The following is a 21,885-nucleotide window of genomic DNA, read 5'->3' as shown; positions in this document are numbered from 1 at the left end:
TTTGCTGAAGACAGTATTTAAGAGTAAGTGAACAGCTTGTCACTTTTAAGAAAGATGAGCAAGTCAAACTCGCCTAATTATGAATCTTGATGTCTAACTTGAAATTTACTTTTTTGGGGGTTTGACAAAGACACAACCTCAACTCTTGGAAAATAATAAAATTTGAAAAATAATAATAATAAGAGATGAAGAGGCAGCAGGATCCTATAGCCCCAGAATGAAGCACCTTTTCTCAGCAGCCCTATAATAAAATACATTTTTAAGCAGTTGCTTCAGGAAGGAACTATTGTTTTACCCCACCCCAACTTTCTTACAGTTGATAATTTTAAGATATTAAACATGATAGGAAACCCAGTTATCTCTAGAGTCAGCATGGCTTATACCCTAAACACTTACACAATTATATTAAGCATGCATGAGGCACACTTCAGAAATTAGATTCTTTTATCTTTATCTATCTAGCAAGCTAGAGAAGGGAAAAGAGAAAAGAGAAAATGCACAGACATAACAGATAGCATTCGTTTGCTCCTTCTGAATGCCAGTTCTGTTTATTGTTTAATATTAAAAATCATGATGCTTCATTTTAATGCTAACATTTTATTTGAAAGATGAAAAAAAAATCCCCAAACCTTGCCAGTTTATATTTTACAATTTTTCTAAAGAAACAGAAGCAGTATTATCATGAAACAAATCTTTTCAACATGAACTTGCATTGAACAATTGCAGTATATCCACAAGTAAATAACTGACATTCTGGACTAAGCAAGAAATACAAGGTCACCTTTTTTTCCCCCTACTTGTTAATGTCAATGTCAGAATTTTCTTTAAAAATCCTCCTAACATTTGAGAAGTAGCTCACAAAATGAACTGCAAAATGGTATTTATATGAAGCACTAGTTATAAGAAAAGCAAAACACTGACAGTGACAATATTTTTTTCAAAAAATGCACATTTCTTATGTAGGACTCTCATCTAAAATTAAGTGGAAGTTACAGGCATCAAGTTCTTCTTCCCGAATATGTATAATCAAGGATTTTCTGAAGTGTAGCTTTTTTGAGCTCTTCTTTAGGGAAAGTCTTATGTGTTACCATGAAAGAGTAAAGTACTATGAAAACTTTCATTTTAGATGCAAAAAAACTTCCTTATTTTGATGACATATTTTTAGCCAAGCATGTTTTAAAGGAAGATTTTGGAAAGCAAACTGTCACCTGTTCTACTTTAAAATGAAGAAGGGCACCCAATACTGTATGAATACTTGCCTGTTTACCTTGCTATTGTGGGGTTTGTATTTTTTTGCATATTTATCAGTTCACAAAATGTACACGTAAGTGCAATTATTTTACTCCTGTGATTATGTTATACAAAATGACAGAAGGCAGGGAATTACCCTGAGATAAAACAACATTAAGACAAAAACATTGACAAAGAAAGCACTGAACAGAACAATTTCTATTTTGGGCTAGGGGCTTTTTATCCTGTTTTGTACCCTAGTACACTTGTTTTATAATAATCCCATATAATAGTTACTAGAGCTATTGTAACAAAATTGTATTATCCTCTTCAGTGAACTCCTCCTATTAGCAGGATATGTATTTGTTACCTGGCTTGGAGGAGGTTCTACTGAGAAGGCTTTACAGAAAACATTCCAGGAATGCAGTGCCTCCATGATTCTGGCAATATCCAGCTCTGCTCTGCACCCAGCCTATATGTGAAGCTCCTCATGCTTCTTGTACTTTGTTATAATCTCTCTGGCCTTGAATTACCTGTGAGCCACCCTCTGTATAAATGACCATGCTTGTTAACTGTTCTCTCGCTCTATCAGGGGCTACATCTTCTGCTTTTATAGCAGTACCAGCCTGCAGAACATCTTGGGACCCAGCTGTCTCTATCACGGTGTGTGAGTACACACCGGGCTCATTCTGCATGTCTGGTGGCAATTCTGTGACGATGTAGTGCGTTGCACCTTCAGAGAAGTCACCATCAGAACCCTGAGCCATGGCTTGAACTAATTCTTCACTGACAATAATCTGTGATATTTCCCCATCTGACTCCACTAAATCCATGTGTTCACTCTGCACACTGAGCGTGTGACTACCAGCTTCCTGCATAATTATCTGAGAGCCTTCTCCAGCTACCATATGCACAGTCCCTTCCTCATTTACAATGACCTGGGTGACACCTTCTTTCATGAGCTGGTCGGCCGCAGCCGTGTCACACACAGCAAACTGCAACACTCCTTGCACCATGTTCTTGAAGGCAGCCTGAGCTCTCTCCTGAGATGCAATTACAGCCGATGGGTGCATGACCCTTGTCACTACTTCCATAGGTTTGGTATCTTCCTGAGACTCCTGAACTTCATGGAACATTTGTATTTCTTGTCCCTCTGCATCACTGGGAATGCTGGGCATCTCTGGGTTGTGCATTTGCAAGAAGTCTTTGTGACCAGACCTGCATCTGTCAAGGAGTCCAGATTTGTTTTCCGCTTCACCCAACTCTGTCACAGCACAAAGCAGGGCATCTAATGCCGAGGAGGACTCTGGAGGATGGGCTGTAGCCTCAGAAGCATCTAAAACTTCTTGTCGCATTATCTGCTGCAGTACTGTGCTACTGGAGTCAGGAACCGCGTCTATTTGAACGGCCTCCTCCATGTCAGCTCCTGCTCCTTCAACCACCACCACCTGTGTGGCACCATCTGCTAACTGCTCTGTAAGGATCTGCTCAGGAACCACACTACTCACGTGGGAACCATTCTGGTTTGTGGCTATGACCTGCCCATCCTCTGTAATGTGGACCACCCTGGCCATCTGTCCTGCCATCGCCAGCGTCTGCAGGGTGGCCGCTGCTGTCTCTTCCACGGAAGCGTCGATGGCGAAGTCACCGTCGTATCCTTGAATAATAATGAACTGCTGAACTTCCTCAGGGGACTGTGGCTGTCTCCTGCTGCCCCGAAAGGCCGCCTCCTTCACTGGAGAAACCTCTCCCAGTGCTGCTGCAGTAAAAGGGCTCGTGGTTTCCACAAAGGTTGCTCCTTGCCCCTTGAGTCGGCACTCGTAGGACTTGGACACAATGCCTACAAGACAAAATATGCTTTTAAAATGGTATCATGGCAAGTATCAGTTCATTACTTTAACAAATTGTAGCTTAAATGGAAAATATTCCTTGTCAATTTTTAGATTTCATTGACAGAAAACACAGATAAAATGAGCAAATGAACAAAACCTATTTGCATGCGTTCCAAACAACATATTTATGGTTGAAATAATTGCTGAGTGTAACAATTCTGCAGCTTATTAACAATTTAAATGTGTTTTAAAAAATATTCTGTATTAAAAAAGCCCAGATAAATACAGTATACAGGTAAAAGCCACATCTTTTATAGAAGATCCTATTGTGATATTTCAGTACTCCAGTAATGATTTTTAGGATTGTATATTACATTAAACATATCTCGGTGTGAGAAACCGTGGCACATCTTAATACACAGCTTTTGTTGGGGAGGTGATTGCCATGCTGTCATTTTGATGCCATTGTCTTCCCCTTCCTTTTCCATCCAGCATCTTCTCCAGCTCATGTGACTGGTTCAGTCATTCACCCAGTTTCCTGGAGAAAACACTTGGTAGTTTTCTTACCCTAAGCTGTATATTCTATAAAATCTAATTCAGAGACCCCCCAATTACACATCTTAGCTGAAATCAACTATAATACTTGTAACCTCCATATTCCAGCTGATTGCTGTGCCACCCAGTTTGGTTTTGTCTCATTGAAGGTTTCCTTCTCAATTCTCACCACTAACAATAAAGCTTCCGCAAGGCAAATGGTGCCCAAAGCTGTACAAAGTCAAGGCCATCACCCTTCAAGTAAAGGCCCACATGCTTTTGGGAAGACATAAATGAGAGGACTCTGTGGCCAGCTCTGTGGATGTCCATGGAAGCATAGCTCTATCCCTCCCTGTCTCCACATGGCAGCGCCATCCAGAAGCACCCAGGAAGATTCTCCGTGTGCTGGGAGCAAGCTGTGGGACACAACCAGTGCACACAGAGAGAAGAGTGGGTGCTGGACATTACAAACAAGGTGAGGGTCTAGTGACAGATGGGCCTTGGGAAGGCTGATTAAGTCCATGCTGCTGAGACTGCCCATATACACATCCCAGTTTAAATTCATCTACACAGACTGGAATCATGTCTCTGGAATAACAGGTGTAGCTTCTTACCACTTATGTAAATAGCTATGCCATGGCTTGCTTGGGATAAAAACAGGCAAGGAAAAAAGTGACACTTACAGTGAAATTTCAGGCTAGCACTACTTTCCAAGCCAGTTCTAGTGAACAACGTGCTTCATTGAACTCAAGAGACCAAGCAAATTATACTAAAACTGGTCTAAGGGGGCTCTTTCACTCAAAGCACAGAGCTGTCAGACCCTGATCCCACAGAGAATTAAAATGGGCTCTAAAAAACAGACTCATTTGCTTAAAGGTAAGTTCACACTTAGAAGCTCATTTACTCCAAGACTGAATACTTAGCACCTTGCAGACTCTAGCAACTTGCTATGTTAAGGCGCATATCAAACTAAAATTCCAAAATAATATCAATAATTAAAAGACCGAGGTCTTATACTGTTATCTATCTATCTATCTATCTATCTATCTATCTATCTATCTATCTATCTAACCATCCATCCATCCAACCATCCATCTATCCATCCTTTTTCCAATTACAGAGCTTCTGTTAGAGAGCTGTACTGTGAAGCACAAAGAAGTAATTTTGTCAAGCCGAAAGGCTGCAAATCACCTTCACAAGTCTAAACCTACGCCCTACAACTTTCTTATTCCTGGTTTGCAAGGCAGGTTATCATTGGAAAATAAAATTAATGATTAAAAACATTAGAGAGTTTCCAGGTGATGTTGCATAAAAATTTGGCACATGCAATTGAAGTACACTTTGTCAGGTATAAGAAAGTAAGCCTACTGTAGTATACGATTGGTTCTTATTCCCACTTTTCCTGTGCTCTCCGTAGGCACTGACATTCACATGACCCCCCAAAGAGCAGAAAAGTAGGAAGGGGAAATCAACATAAAATGACAATTATCTTAGCTCCTCCACATTTTGTAATAGAGTATAAGTAATTAATTCTCTCAGGAATCTTGCTTTGTTGACAAGATAAAAGAGGAGCCTGGCAATGATGTGGCACTAAATCAAAATAACTCCACAAATCATGCATTTTTCACTGGATTCCAAAATCAAAATAACTCTACAATCATAATTTTCACATGCACGTACACTAAAATCATGACAACTTTCTCTAAAGATCATAATAATTTATGTACAGGACACATCATCAGTGTATTGAGGAGAAGCTCAGGTCTGGGGAAGGGAAAGAAAAAGGAAATTCACCCTGTTTTCATCTCCTCAAATAAATGCTGTGCCTGTGAATCTATGCAACTCCAGTCTTTACTGTGCAATTGAATGGGAAGTCTCCTGGGTGAAGAGCTATCCGGTGAATCCCTCGCAGCACTGATAATTATGCCATTCTGACTGCTTACTTAATCTATTTGAATCCAGAGGTGAGTTAAGCCACTTCCTGACCATTAAAGTAAACTACATGGGTAAATACTGCTGTCACTAAGGGGTGTGATGAAGCTTAACTACACCAACATCTTAACCTCAGCTCAGTGCAACCCCAGCTATTCCATCACAGTTCATAAATGCGAATGCAGGTCCATCTTTTGATTCAGCAATTTAATAACTTCAAGTGCTGTCAGTACTGCTTTGAAAAATGGCTCCTATAAAATGTAACAGCCTCAATCAGATTGTAAAAGATTCACCCACTGAAGATTCTTCCATTTCAACTATAATGAATTAATGTTGAGCTGTGTAGAAGTTCAAGTGTCATTTAAACTAATGTGAATCTACTGTAACTTTAAATTTTAACTGGACTATGACCAAGAATTTACTGGGAACATCAACTTCAATTTTAGTGATTTTTCATGGTAAATATGAATTGCAGATTTTACTGATTTTCTTTTGTTTCAACAGTGAAAAGCCAAGTAGGGAAGATATTTAGAAAACAACAGATTTTGAGGCTTAGCTGCTATTCCCATAATGAAGCACTGGAATCCAACACAACATTTGTAGGAATTTTTATGTATTTAAGGAACGTGTCACATTATTGGACTGTATGTAGCAACAAACCATGTTGTCCCAGTAAATCCAGCCTGCATCTTGCCCCTTCTTAATGGTTAAAGAGAAGGGGTAAGTGTTGGCTGACACGGCAAACATAAGCTGCAATACAAGCCCACATTAATATTAGGAAAAGTGGACTTGTTGCTGATTGCATGTCACTGCAAATTAAAAAGATACACAAATAGGCATTAAAATGACAAAATATAATGATACGAGAGCTCATATTCAGACAATTTGTAAGGAGGTGTTTCATATCTAGGGGTGCAATGATCAGAGAATTGGTTTCTTTCCAAGAAGTCTGTCATTTCAGCAGAGCCATTATTTATCAGTTGGAGTCCTAAGCGACTGTTAGTTTTTTATTTGAAAATGTCAGGATATTTTAGACATTAAATCCATATTCACAGGTTATTTTAATTCTCTGAGACCACAAACTCCTGAAATAGGGCTAAAAGAAATGCTTTGATGTTTAATGTGTGTCTGGGAAACTCGAAATAGGGCTTAGTACCTCTTCCCCTCTCTCTTACTCAATACCTGACTTCCTTTTGTGTGTCTGTTTTATTCTTTTGTTACTGTCATCATTTGTTCCCCACAGAATAAATACCTTATTCTTTTGTTAAGCTTACATTTAATTAAAATGTACAGGATTTGTGCAGTAAACTCGAATGAAACAAATAAAACAAGGGCCCCCTCTCTTGAAGGCATACGTTGTGAATGAAAAATGTCATTACAGACTAAAAAATTTTGCAGTAAACAGGGCCTACAGAGAGAAGTTTCCCCCGTAATGACATCCATAAAATACACAAATGGCACTTTTAGTACCATCCTGAATATGGCATTTTCTGTGCTCTACACACAATCTAAATGGTTTGATCATAGAGCATAATACTCCATTGGGTTTATAGAACAATCAATGTTCCATAAAATGATGTATTTATCCAATAGTAGGCTCAGCAGTTACTGGTGTATGACATTGTAGGACACTGGCTTTGTACTGTTCAGCAGCACACATGCTGGCTGTAAAACTTATCTAACACTACTTCAACAACTTCATCTCATCTGTGTCAAGTAATTTGTTGAAGCCTCAGCTTGGTTTAAAAAAACTTGTAATAAAAATTCATAGAATTTTCAGGAGAATGAAAGCTGATGACAATAGAAAGGTCACATTGTGGCGCCACTCATGGGGTCGGGGGTCAGCTGCAGTTCTAAAACAGAAAGTAGATTTCATGCATCGTGTAGCAGATAAAGATGGCATTAAGGAGACTTGTCTCAGAAAGAAACGCGTAATGCGTGAGGAAAGTCTGGGCTAATATTATATGTAAAGCACCACCTTGCTCTCAGCCAGCAGCCTCTTTAGAATTCTAATCCTTCCCCAAAACTTGTAGCAAGCGGCTGTGTGTGGTGAGGCTGGGCTGAGGACATCCTTCACAAGGAGCACCTTTAGGACAAAGCAGTAAGTCATAAATGAAATAATCTGTTATGACGACGGAAATGATCTGCATTTACACAGCTAGCTTAAAACAGCTATTTTTCCTTTTCTATAAAAGTTCTAGGAGGCTGATTTATAGTTCCCTATTCAGCAACACTTAATTTTTCATATGTTGGTGATTAGGTATAGTATTTATTGACACAAACAAACATTTCGTATCTGCTAAAATGCAACGAATATTAAATACTGTGAATGCAAAGAAACATATTTTCCTTCAATTAAATACAACCTGTAAGGAATTGAAAAGATATTAAAAAATCACCTTATGTCTAACATCACTTGAACAAGCAACTGATTTTCTTATTTTAAAAGCTATTGTCTACATTGCAGCACAGTATTTTGAATAATACAGTAAGTCCACTTTTCAAATTCATACAGTAATATAACTTATGTCTTGATCAAGCTACAAGCTTCTGCTCTGTTTTCTTTCAATTATTTTTGTAATGATCTCTACTTCAATTAGCTAAATACTGTCTAAGAAGTGTGGCATAATTTGGGATTTCCCTGATTTTCAGAGGCCATAATAATAAATGCATTTTTCAGACCTCTGTTCCTTGACCATAGTAAAAACTTTTCCTTATCATTTGCAAGGCTTTTATGTGCAAATAATGCACTTATGGGCCAGCATTTTTTAAACCAGCTAGTTAAGCTAGTAAGTAAGAGGTTGTGAAGGCTCATTCATGTCCTCTGCTGAAGATATGATGGGTCAAAGCAAGAAGTGAAATAAATCAGCAACCCAAAATGGCCCTGTTACTATTATGTCCACAAAGGCAGTGAGTATTTGTAAAGCAATACAAATAAGTATACCTACAGGGGATTTTACCAGCTCCCTAAGAGACATAAAAAAATTCCTCCATTGACACAAATTACATAGATCTCAAGAGATACCAATACAGCAACACTTAATTTTTTTCCCCTTTCAATATATTAAAAATAAAATCAAAAACAACAACAACAAAATCCCAAATAATGTTCATAGTTTATTTTATACTTAAAAATCCAGTAATCTCGTGTTTCAATGCTGAAACTCAAGAAAGCCTTAGCTTCTAGTTTTGTCCTTAACCACTCAATCATATTTGGAAACTTCAAGGTCTTCTAAGAACTGCTTGAATAACGGATGAAGTTTTAGCATTTCAGGTATCTTAAAAAGCAGCAGATGTCCTTTAGATTTCTAAAAATGTGAAAGAAAGCACATTTAATTTGTGCTTGTAATATTTTTTCTTTTGAAAAACAGACTGAAATTTACTGCTTGCTATTTTTACCTTCCACATCTTACAGAACTATGTCAATGGCCCCAGAAAGACACAAAAGAAAAAGAAAACCACCAAATTAAATAGCAAAGCCATCCTGTTAGGGTATTTAGGCAGTTTATTTGGTTTGGTTTAGTTTAGTTTCCCTTAAGTGTCTAATTAACCTTTGGGAAAGGGCCTTCTCTAGGAAAAATTTCAGTTTTTATTTTCCTGCACTCAAGGTCAAAAATGAATGCTATAGAGTCCAGTGTTACAGACAGAATGCAAATAAAAAATATACATACCAAAACACCCACTGATTGTGGCAAACATGTACAGTATTAACATGCAGAATTTACAGCTGCCTAACCTGTGGAGAAACTGGTTTACTTGCAAACCACTTTCCTCTTTACCAGTTTGCCACCATGCAGGCTGCTCTTCTCAACTCTGATGTGTGAGCAAAAACCTCTCTGTGGCATATGCAGCAATTAACTACCCGGGCAGGCAGCATCAGGAATGTATCTGGAGTATTTCAGATATCTCTTCCAGTGCAATTTAGCAGCTTGAGATGAAGATAGCCAGTCTGGACATTTCTTGGCAGTCCAGCTTCAAAGACTACTCTGGCCTTCAGTTTGGGAACAACTGACATTGATGATACTCGGATGCATTCTTTCTGTTTTATCCCCTGCAGTGCAAATGGAAAGTGCATTTTTAGCACTTCTAAATCAGAATCCCAATTTCAAGGGGTTCAGGTTGTGCTTGGGAAAACCAGAGATCTCTGTTTCCTAGGCAGACAGAACACATAATATAATACAATATGAAAAATAATACACTAATATGAGTAAAATAGGGGAAAACCCCCCCAAGCTCTCCTCACAGGGAAAATGTTCTGAATTTCTGAACTAGGTCTAGTCCTAGACACTAATAGCTTTGTCAAAAAAAGAAAAAAAATCCCTTTTCGTCATTGTTATCTCAGCAAAAGTTTTTGTTTTTCAAGAATATATACATCCAAATCCTGGTTTTATAAACATTTATTTATCAGGCGTACTGCTTACTGCCATAGTTAGCCTCAATAGTCTCAAAGGGACTAAACATGGTTGCTTGCATTATGCATTGTGTTTGCATAATCAGGCCTTTGGGATTAACAATTCTGAAAATGGCTGGCCTTCCCTAACGTTTGATGTACATATATTCACTAAAGAGAACAGACTCTTGTAAGGGATACCTAAAATAAAACATTATGGTATTAAATGATCAAGCAGAAATTACATTCTTCAGCATACCTATCAACTGTGAGTATCATGATTTTCTGTATTTATCTATTCTGATTTATGCACCCTTTCAGTAAAAAGAAGCACCTGTTCTTTGCTTGAGGGTACATCTCAACCCATTTAAAAAGCACAGCAGTTTTTAGGTAGAATGCTTGGGAATAACTACAAATAGTAAGTTTCCTTAGTTCTTTTTGTTAGTTAAGACAGCAGAAACTACCATTTCAAATGTGATAGTCATATCTGTATTTCATTTATAAACTGAACTATGTTAGAGCTATACTCATATCTTTCCAGAGTAAATTATGGGAAATAACCATTTGTCTTCATTGTAGACACTTTTGCATGTATAGTAGAAAACAAACCTATTCAATAACTGCACAGAGGCACCATTAAAATCAAATTTACAGTAAACAGAACCTGCAGCTGGGGTAAAACACTAACTGTTAGTATTTTAATTGTCAGTGAAGCTTTCGGAGGTCTAACATCTGCTCATAGCCAAATGACAGCAGCTGCTTGTGTACACTTAAAACAACATGAATTTCTTCTATAAATATTAAAATGAATTGTATGTCGTGTGTTCATTGCGGCTATATTCCTATTAAGCTGTTTAAGTATATAGTGTATTTTGAACTTCTTTCTTGTGGCAAATTCATAAAGGGCTGACCTCCTCAAAAGAATGAGAGGCAAAGGCAGCAAAAATTCTTGAGTCTGTAAATTGAAAATGTTTAGAGACAGTACTGGAGGTCACCCTCTGCCAAGACACTGCTGGTAAATGCTAACAAAACATCAGCGGTAAGTTCTGATCATTGTGCACTACAGTAACTTCAAGGACAAGACTGCTCAGCATGCAAAGTGTCAGGAGTCTATGGGATGGCTTATATCAAAAGCTAATGCTAATCTACTAAGTGAAGCAATTAATGCATTATCTTACCTGGAAAAAAATATTCTGCTTCAATGTCCAAAACATTAAAGGAGATGAGCATACTCTCTTTTGTGGATTTCATCAAAAGCACACTGGAATGATCCCTGATTCACATTATTAGAAGCAATAAACTGCTACAAGGAAGGAACTATACTGGCCCAAGATGAGATTTTGCTAAAAAGGGCAAGCTTCATAACTTAATTTTGCAGCTTTTTATCTAGACACTGACATACATTTGATATTTTCCTTTTAGTCTCTCACTTGCCTGGGAATATAGTAAAGAAAACTGGAGGAGTGAAACACATTATGTTAAGCTGTAGAGTCTGATACAGTGAGAGGAAGAAAGCATTACAACCAGTTTCAGAAGAAAACAAGAGAAGAGGGTTTTATAGTTCTCACTTTACAGGTTTTCAGTGGAGAAAGATCTGTTTCTTTGGTTTTACAACATCAAGTGTAATGCCAGTGGCAAATAATATTTGTGCATTTTCGCAATAGATCTACAGAAAGAAGCACTACAATAATTTAGTCTGAAAGCTGTAGGTCACGCCAAGCTGTGTTTTGGAAAAAAACCCAACATGATTAGATGCTTCAGTCTTACATGTGTAGCCACAACACATGATCAGCCATGAGTGCAGCTGTCTCCACAGTGGTACCTGGCTTAAGATGAAGGTGAATTAATTGTGAAGGCAGTTTCCAAATTTCTGACATCATATTTCCCACCCCAAAATTCTGTCTCAGTGCAAGGAAAATGTGAACATACAGGGAGGACAGAATAGGGCTGGTTATAGGCGGGACACCTTCAATGCACAGGCCTTCCCCTTTGCTGCCCCTCCCTCCTGAGGCACTTGACAGCATCAAGACTTCTTCCCACGCCCAAAATTATGAGCGTCAGAAACCATGCTGATTTTTCACCTCAGAGTGTCACAGGCCTAGCAGTAATGCTGGGATTACTTAGGAAGCATGAAGCAGGGGTGCTTGCTGGTTCTGGGAGGTTGGATGGGAAATAGAGGCTGCAGAGATGGGTAACTCTTTTATACCACTTTCAAGGGTAGAGTTCATGACAAAGTCTTCTTTTCATGAATCATGTCTGGTGAAGGCTGGAAGCAGCATGTTTCCAGAATATCTTCAAAGGAAGAGCCATTCATGTAACTAACCTTTCTGCCGACAGGAATTTATTTTCAGTGCTACTGATAGAGTAGCACTTACATGAACTGTCTTCCACCCCCAGTGTTAGAAAGCACAAGGCAGGATGTAGATAAAGCAAGACAGAAGATATAAAAGCTGGTGCTTTCTGGGCCATTGTTGAGCACTGTCGATGCAGGAATTGCAAGATAGTCTACCTTGGGAGGCAAGGAAATGCAAAGTAAATTGCTGAACTGCAGCTTTCGCAAATGGCTCAGAACCTCCCTACCAAGTTGCCTGCACTTGGCTGCAAAGTTATGTGTTCCAGACCTGAATAATTACCACACTGTCCTATTGATAAGACTACCAAATTGTTGATTATCTAGAGGAAGAAATCAACTGTTTTTAGATGGCACGTGGAGCTAATACCAAACTGGAAGCATTAACAGTACAAAGAAAACCAGGACGTAACATAAGTAATTAAGAAAATAATAAGGTCAGACTGAACTTGTGGTATTGCATACTAGCACTTGTGGAGAGAGTAAATATGCAAAAAATATATTCAATGAGAGACAAGTCCCCTGAGAACTGTAATGCAGAAGAAATTTAAAGAATGACAGTGTTCATCAAATTACATGTGAGTTTATGAAATGTAAAACAGGAAAAGAAAACAGGCCAAAGCAATTTTTAATTGCATATTCAAAGGCACGTCTGCTACGTATTGTTCTGGTACAGATACAACTAGATTATGTCTTGGTTTTTCTAGGAGAGAGATCTTGACGAAAGAATATTCAGAATAGTGAAACAAGATCTATCAGAAGTCTGACTTGAATGCAAATATTGAAGGTTTAAGTGCAGATATTCTGGCTACATAATCTGCAAATGCTGGAGAGGGAGGAAAATTTTTGTCTCTATTAGATAAGCATAATATTATTTTGATGAAAGACTAGAATGTTCATGTCATACTGCAGGAAGATGGTTAGACATGGTGAGAAATGGAAAGTCAATTCAGCTGCCTCATCCACTTTCAGGTGCCAGGGTGAGGAAGCTCCCAGATGGAATAAATAGACTGTACGGTAGTTAAGAGTATGACTTAACCCAGCTCATCACCATCTAGACTGCAAATCCATACTATTCCAGAACAATTCAGTGAAAAGCAGCATGGGATTCTGCAGGAACTACTTAAATAACTTCTGTAAACATCTCCATTCTGAACTAAAATTCACTCAAGACTGTGGTCCCCTAAGTCTTAAAACCCAGAGAACTTGTGATGACTGTCAATCATATGAAAAATGAATCCTAGTCAAATATGGACTAGTGAACAACCCCTGCCACTCTGCTAGGTCATCTCATTAGCTCTTTTAATTTTTTTCCTTTCTGAGACCCAACTTAGACTAGGAAAAGAGAGAATATTTTAAAATTAAATCATGATCATATTTATCTAAAATATTTAAAAATGCCACTTAGTTCTTAATTTTGAAAGCGCTTGTTTAAGTGCTTTATTATTTTTATTTATTATTATATTTATTATTAATTATTATTATTAGAATACATTTATTATCTATGTCTGTCTTCAACTGAGGCCAAGTAATGTTTAAAACCATGCTAAGTAAAAGATGTCAAGTGGTTTTAAAACACCATGGCTCACTTGTCTGTAGCATGATGCATGCTGCAGTGAATGCCATCATACCCAGGACCTGGTACAACATCCTTAGTGGGAGTATAAATGAAGCCAAGCACTTTTACTATTGCTGGAACTTAGTTCAAATTTCTTTGTTACAGTGGCCAAAATTTCAGAGAAATTCATGATAATTTCTATGAAAGCAGTAAAGCTTTGGATATGTGACAGAATGGAGACCAGATAACATCCCTGCCAAAAAAACTCCAACCAACAAAACCAAAAAACAACAACAAAAACAAACAAACAAAAAACCCCCAAACTAAAAAACAACCCCAGGAGCCTGGAGCGAGATACCTGGAAGATCTGATTTTCAAAACCACTAAGAAACTAACAGGTCCTGCTGACACTCTGGTTAAAAGGTTCTTATTTCAGCTACCTTATAAAAAAATATTTCTTACTCTTTTTCCAGCTACTGTAGTTTAGTGAGCTCAGAGTTTTCTAACTTCTGGCATGGAACAGACCAATTGCCAGGACTCGCTGTGGTTTGCTACTTCAAATATGTGCAGATTACAGAGCTTCAGAGCAGCCCATGGCATCACAGGTTGAAACAGCTGCTGCAAGACACAGGTATGGCTTATGGATTCTGTAGCTTTAACTTTTAGGATACATTCCAATGCTCCAAAACCCACTGAGGTTCACCACTTCTTTCACTGTGTCTCCAAGTACCCTTAAAACATTATTCAAGTGCTTCTACTGAAATAAAAATACTCTAAAGATTTTTGAATGATATTATTTTCTTTATAAAAAGAAAATGCACATATGAAAATGTACACAGACAGAAGAAAAGTTATATCAGCACCTAAAAGAACAAGCTAAAAGAAGTAAAAAATTAATATTTTTCTTCTTTCATATGTTACTTTTTCTAGGGCCTCTTTCACAATAGAGTGAGTTTTATGAAATTTTTTTAGATATCTTTCATAAAGCTGATTTCCCCAATGCAGAATTCAGAAGTAAAGTAAAATTGGCCTGCTTTCCACTAGTGCTAGGCACGAGAATATGCAAATGCAAACTGAACAGAACAGCCTTAAAATCTATCTAAAACTGTATCTCGTGAATTGCTCACAATTGGTAAGATATTTATCACTAAATAACACCATAAAAATGGAAAAAGCATTATACTAACTTTCCAAGCAGAGATGTGAAAAACAAGAAGTGTGTTGCCAGGGTCACACAAGAATTCCCAGGTGTGCTGAGTCCCAGTTTTACGTCTTAATCACTGCATTATCATTTCTTAGGAGAGCCTATTGTCAACTCCAAGAGTTGAGGTACTCCATTTACCCACCGTGAAGCTCTAGTCACATCATTGCTATTTTCCTGATAATGCCCTGTCAATGACTCAACCCCACGTTCATGAGCCGAGAGGAGTTCAGTGTCCATGTACCCTATAATGAGGAATGCTGGGCTGCAATCTCTGCTGAGATTGTCATAGGTGTCCACTGATACCATCTGCAATTACAGAATTTTATGAGATGGAAACTGGTTCATTATGAAAAAGACTCAAGTCTACCAGCTCATTTCACAGATGTCAGATGGCAGACTTCCTGCTCACCGCAATTCTTGCAAGTGCAGAAGAAGGGACCTGTAGTTAGACTTTTGGGAATTAAGCACAGAGCTAATGCTAACCACAGGCCTAAATGCTTTTCTGAGCTGGACCCTGTTAGCTTCAGTCCAAGCCATTGAGAACAGGGACACAGATTCTTGAATTTCAGCTTCACGAGGGCCAGAGCAAGACCACTAGTTCCCAGAGGAAGGCAGACACAAACTTAGCTAAAAAATCAGTCTTGCCCTCAGCCATACACATATCTATCCAACTGAATTCAGCTTGATTATAACTAAGCAAAATAATTACATGAACATTTTCAAAACTATCAGCTGAATGCCATTTTGAATTGTCATCTATTCAAACAAATGAATGAATACATTCCTTTAAAAAGGCTAACATACATTATGGATAACTAAGAATTTTTGTATTTTTAACATGTATTACTTAGTTTTTTTAAATAGTTTCTCCAAAACCTCATTGTTACATTTCAGAAATATGTGTAGTGTGGAAAATGTTGTTGATAAACCTTTCTTCTTAGAGAGTAATCCCTCTGATACACACATTCTTTTGCACTCGCAGACAATGATGTATTCATCTTCAAATCTGGTAACTATTAGCTTAAACAAACATCTTAATTTCAGACATTTCAGTCTATTTAAGAACACAGAAATTAAATCAATTCTCCAGTTTCTATGAAAAAAATACAGATTTCTTCTACTGCTTTCAAGAAATGAAGCACTGCTTGCTACAGTACAGCCCCCTCCACTCCTTCCAAAAAGAGTCTGTTTCTGTTGGAGGTGAACCTTGCTGCATTTATTCATTCCCTTTTTAACAGACCACAGAAAAATCCAAGGTACCAGATTGTTTAGCAAGAGGACTTAAAATACTAAATGCAGGCTATAGCACTACTTCAACCTTTGGGTGAACTCTGACACTCTGAAGAAGAATAGAAGGTGCTGGTGCCAATCTCTATCATCCTAAATATTAGGGAATCTGCTTATTTGAGAGACTTGCTTTCTCCTCGTGCAATTACCTCAAGTGGCAGTGACAGACATGCTCAAACCATGGTCTCTGGCCTTTCATATGTTCCTTTGCAGGCTGGTTTCCATAACAAAGCTATACTCCCACTTGGTCAATTTATCACAACCTCCTCAAACACTTCCCCTCCCACGCATGCACTTGGTATCCCCACTGCCTCATCACAAAAAAACAGAACAGAAGCCCACCAACCATACAAAAATTATATTGCAGATTTGTAGATTAATGGGCTGATTCTGGCATCTCAATTCAAATGGATTTACAACCACTATGTTTAGCCCTATGTGATTTCAAATAGAATTACTTCTGATGAATTTGAATGCAAATTCACAAAGCATTAAAACAAACCATGTTTAAACTCGTTGGTTCATCAGATGCAAATATCGTGCATTAAGCAGGGAACACCCATTTATGAAAATAATGAAAACTGACACCAATATAATAAAATCATTACAGGTTTATGGATTCTGGGACTTAAACAAGCCATACCCTTGCTTCTCCTAACTGATTAAATGCTTCTTTGCAGTTTATGTTTGATCTGCAATTCAAAAATAAATTAGTTTAGTCTTTGAGCCCAGAACCTTGGAAAATTGCTAGGAGGTTCTGCCTCAGATTCGTCTGGGGAAAAGGGCTGGGTAAAGGGAGAAAATCATGGGGGCAGGGAAGCTTGCAGTGCAGCTGAGAGCATACAGCACAGGAGAGGAAGCGGTTAGATAAATCGAGGTTTGCAGACTCTACTGGCAGCATTCACAAACCCGTGGCCTGAGCAGCATCATGTGGAACAAAAGGCAAGGATGATCATACTGGGCACTTTTGTTTCATAAAGCTGGCACAGATGGGCCTGTCACATCACGTGCTTCATTTCCTCAACCATCTTCACATTGCATCATGCTTGTAGACAAGGAGTTTAAGTGCAGAATGGCAAAGGATTGCCCATAACTTCTGGGATTGTCCCACGGCAAAGAAGCAAAAACGAACGTGACCATGTTCTAACTGATCAAGTAGATCTCGGAGGTTGTATGCAAATATATATATAGTGTATATATAGTGTGGGTTTTTCATTAATCCCCCTTGTCTAATTATCATGAACATTATTTCATTTTCAGTTAGATGACAACAGCCTAGCTCAATAGTTTCCAGTAAAATCTTTGTATCCAGATAATACATTCTTCTCATAATGATGAGATTTAAAACAGCAAAACACTCCTCACTGAGGCATGTAATGCTGATAAAGCACTATTTTGCTGCACAATCTATGCAGTATAAAAAGTTCTTTGCTGCATCATGATCTGCTACCATTTGTGTATAAATAGCATTTGTAATAAAAGGAAATGTAACACCAAGTTTTACTTAAATAACCGGTCAAAAAGAGGTTGGGAGATAATATAGCTAATGCACAACAAAAATAACAACAACAAAAAAGAAGGGCAACTGCAATAGCTCTTTCTCAACATCCTTTATTATCCATTCACACCAACATTAAGTATTTGAACTCAAATACTTAAAGAATTATATATTGGGATGGTTTGAGGGCAATTTGTTCCTAGAGCTGAGGTACCATCTAAATGTGCTGCAAACATCAGAAAACACAACTTTGAAAGCAACTCTCTCCATAACTTTAACCAGTCATCCCAAGAAAGCTCCTGCTTCTGAGGATGGACACACATGACTGAAAAGGTCTAACAAGCTGTGAAGTCCTTAAGATCTACATTTTCAAAAGTGAATGCCTTGAATTTGATACCCAAACCTGCATGTAAAGAAACCACTAGCCATTTCTGAGGTACCATACAGCACTACACTGACAATGACACTGTGACACTGGGCCACAAGGAATTTGAGAAGCCTGATTGTCTCAGCATTGCAGCAATCCAGTACCCACTGTCTCCATTACCTTCTATAAATCCTTTCTTTCCCAGCAGATCAAGTACCTCCATTGCTATTTAATAGCATTATTTGCACCTATAGCTTTGTCACCTCCAGCATGCAGCACATGGGACAATACTGGTCAGAGATTAGGAGTAAAATGGTGTCCACATCCAGGACATGGACAAAATTCCCACTGAGTCACAAAGCAATTAATACAATTTTGGATTAAAGCAAAACTAAAAGTCTGGATTCTGCTCATTCTTTATCATTTAATGCCAGTGCTCTGAAATCCATTCTGGGTTCTAAAGGGCATTAGGATGCTGATTACAAACTACCTAATCCCGAGTCACTATGTTTAACTCTGCTGCTTTTCCACACCCCTTTTTATGAGCACAGCCTAAAGTAGCACTTGGGATGTGCTCATTTTGTTACAGAGAGAGAGAGAGAAAAACACGTGTTGAATTTTCTTACCATTTCTGAAGTTGGGCCCGAAACTGGACTGAAATAGTTTCTGATTACAGGTATTCTCTGTGAACTGTAAGCAGGTGAGGACCCTCATGACCTACTGGCTAAATTCTTGAGGGCTGCTGAGAAGATGCTGTAGCATTAATTAAAATTTGTAGTGGTTGAAGCAATGTATCATGAGACCTTGGCTTTAAGAGTTGTTGAATACCAGATCAACCTCAACTTCGCAGTGCTATGTGCATCTTCTGGTGTTTTTTTATCATGTGATTGTGGGAGAAGGACAATACTCAAGGATAAAGGACCATCTTAATCTGCATCAGAATGAGATTGGCCTGGTTAAACAGTGACAGAGATGTATGGTTATGTAGTAAGTGCCAATCTGAGCCCTCAGATGTGGAATTAGGACTTCATGTATGGGTACTTATTTTAGAAAGTGGATCTCAGAGGACAGATAGAGTTGCCCACTTAGCTCAGAAAACCTGCTCCAGTTTTAAAATCTACTTGTCACTGCAGAGCAAATGCTTCAATTTTGAAGCAAAGTGTTATGTCTGGTGGCCTCATTTGCATGAGAATGCCCAGAATGCTCTCCTAACTCACGGCTATTTCATGGAAGGGCTGATGCATTCAAGGTCTGAGAATAAACCCAGATCCTGTGAGTATAACAGTGCCCATGATTTTAATACTTCTCCAATCCATGTGCAAAAGGTAAGACTGTTAAAGTGAACAGTGGTTATAGGTAACCAAACTCACCTGTCATCAGCATTTAATAGAAATCAAAATTACAAATGGTAGTTTGGCAAGTCTCTAACTCCTTGATTAATTAGCTGATCATCTTGTACCCACGTGTATATGCTTTAGGTGTTGACATAAGTCATGAAGGTTGCTGTGAAGAGCTGTCCCAATATATTAACAAGCAAACCCAGAAAAACTAAACAACGCACAAAACGCAGCACAGATACAGAATAATAGTTCATCAAGACAGACTTCGCTCCTCTGCCGCGCTTCTCTCCTCCTCTCTCACAGCTTGCTACACAAAATAAATGCACTACATCGACTTACACTGCAGTACAGAATATCACAGTCTGCTCTATTGTGTGGATTTCACTGCTGAGAAGCTGTAACACTAATTGTCAGTTTCCCACGATCAAAGTAATTTGGTTAAATAATTGGTTTACATTTACTATATTTTATTTGCCTCACAAAAACAAATGTTATAACAAAATATCATCTGAAGAGGAGAGAATGCTATGGTGATAACACCAATATGGTGCCAACATATGGAGAGATATGTGTGTTTTGTGCACATAAACAATGACATGAAGCTTCAGCTGTTTAGAGAACAAAGCTTTACACCTGAGTTAATATTGTGATATGTGCATTCTGGTGTGTATGCGTATGAGGGGTGAAGCTCTTCTGATATAGGGTTTTGGCACTGAAACTCAAGTAGAGTTTTAAATGCTGATTAATTTGTGATCATTTATAATTCATTCTTGATAAGTGAAAAATTTCTTCTTTACCAGTTACATGAAGTCTGTGCTCACATGTGAAACAATGGCTCCTCTATACCCAAAATCAGGTTGATAACATCATGATAACCCTTCAAGACATTCTTGGCTTTTCAGATGTTTTTCCCTCTTTTATTTTATATAATATGTGGATTTGACCACAGTTTTCACAGCTCCTCCCCTGATGCAGAAAAGGAACACAGTAACTAAGGGCCTGCAGCAGTCGACAGAAGCTGTTTCCTTTAACCTCCCTCCAGACTAGCAGGCGTGAAGAGCGGCTGAAACATTTTCCTTCAGCCACCAGAGTGGCTCATTTTCCAAATGTCACTAGAACAGCTTCATTCAGAAGAGCCTGCCACTGGAGTTTCTTCAAAATTCTGCCAGAATGGCTTAAACTCAAATGTAATTAAAAGCCTCTGAAAAACTCATAAGTCAAGGGAGTGGCATAACACCCATTAATTACAGTGCTCTGTGATGTCACACCTGTGACTTATGAGAGGCTATCCTGAGGTGGGTTCAGAGCTGCTGTTCATAATTTATAATGGTGTTTTGAAGCCTGCCTAGAGCAGAAAGCAGTTTCGCATTGGGATGGTACATATCTTGTAACAGCTGATTGCATGATATAAAAAATAACATTGTTGGCTTTGTTCATTGGAAAACTATTGCGGCTGAAAACTGGTTTAAACACCAAATACACCACCACCACCAAATGGTACACGTGCAGTGGGACCATAACCCTGTCATAACATCTGGTTTTACTGTAGCACTGTTCATGTCAATCAATGGCCAACACTAAGAACAGAGGGATAAAGAACTTTAGAGGACAAAAGTGATTGCTGATTTTTCCAGTGGATCCTGATGGTGACTCATTTTTAATGTTAAGACTGGAATCAGAAGGTTTGCATAATTATGCTTGGCTGTACTCGCAGAATTTAAACAGTTGTAAAGAAAATAAAATTCTGAACAGGTTACCTGAAAAGAACAGAGGTAGGTTTATTTCCATCAGTCCTCAGATACTGTTTTTGCTAAAATATAGGGCATAATGTCTATAGAATGTTAAATTAAATTATACAGAATGATACTCAGTTTTATGAATTTGCAGCAAAAGTTGTCTGTATTTGACAGACATTTACAGAAAAAAATAGCAATGTTTCTGCAACAGATTAAAACCTGCATTTTGCTTTTTTCCTTTGTCTGTTTTGAGTTTAAATGGAAACAAACCTTACAGTATAGAATTGGCTTAAGGTCACCTGTCTACAAGGGATTACTGTGTAGTTCCTTTTATATTTTTCCCCCTACTAGTTTGAGGGACAAAAGGGCAGCAGTACCCTAAGGGCTTTTTCAAATAACCTCTTTAGCAAATAAAGTCATACCCTATGTATAGAGGCCATTTCATCCCAGTCCCATGGGCTGCCTGTAGGGTAAAATACTGAATTTTTCTGGCATATGTCACTGAATGTGAAAAAGAGGACCACTACTTACAGAAAGTTAAAGGCTGAATGAAAGAATGTGAATTTCCTTAATGCACTAATTTAAAACATTGTATATTGAAGCTGAAAACATTGACTATAAGCATCT

At 38.2% G+C, this 21,885-nt stretch overlaps 1 protein-coding gene across 1 annotated transcript in view; it reads right to left on the bottom strand.

The window, feature by feature from the left end:
- Window positions 1-536: 536 nt before the first annotated feature.
- Window positions 537-21,885, bottom strand: part of ZNF407 (zinc finger protein 407) — a 335,107-nt gene continuing 313,758 nt past the window's right edge. The window contains exon 9 of the mRNA XM_005517307.3: window positions 537-3,070. Within this exon, the coding sequence (XP_005517364.2) occupies window positions 1,719-3,070 (1,352 nt within the window). The 3' untranslated portion in view covers window positions 537-1,718. The remainder of the gene's footprint in view (window positions 3,071-21,885) is intronic.

The sequence above is a fragment of the Pseudopodoces humilis genome, chromosome 1 (genome assembly GCF_049639895.1).
Source record: "Pseudopodoces humilis isolate 2021_Gansu_Grassland_sample_001 chromosome 1, ASM4963989v1, whole genome shotgun sequence".
NCBI lineage: Eukaryota > Metazoa > Chordata > Aves > Passeriformes > Paridae > Pseudopodoces > Pseudopodoces humilis.
This window is presented reverse-complemented; position numbering and strand designations above follow the sequence as displayed.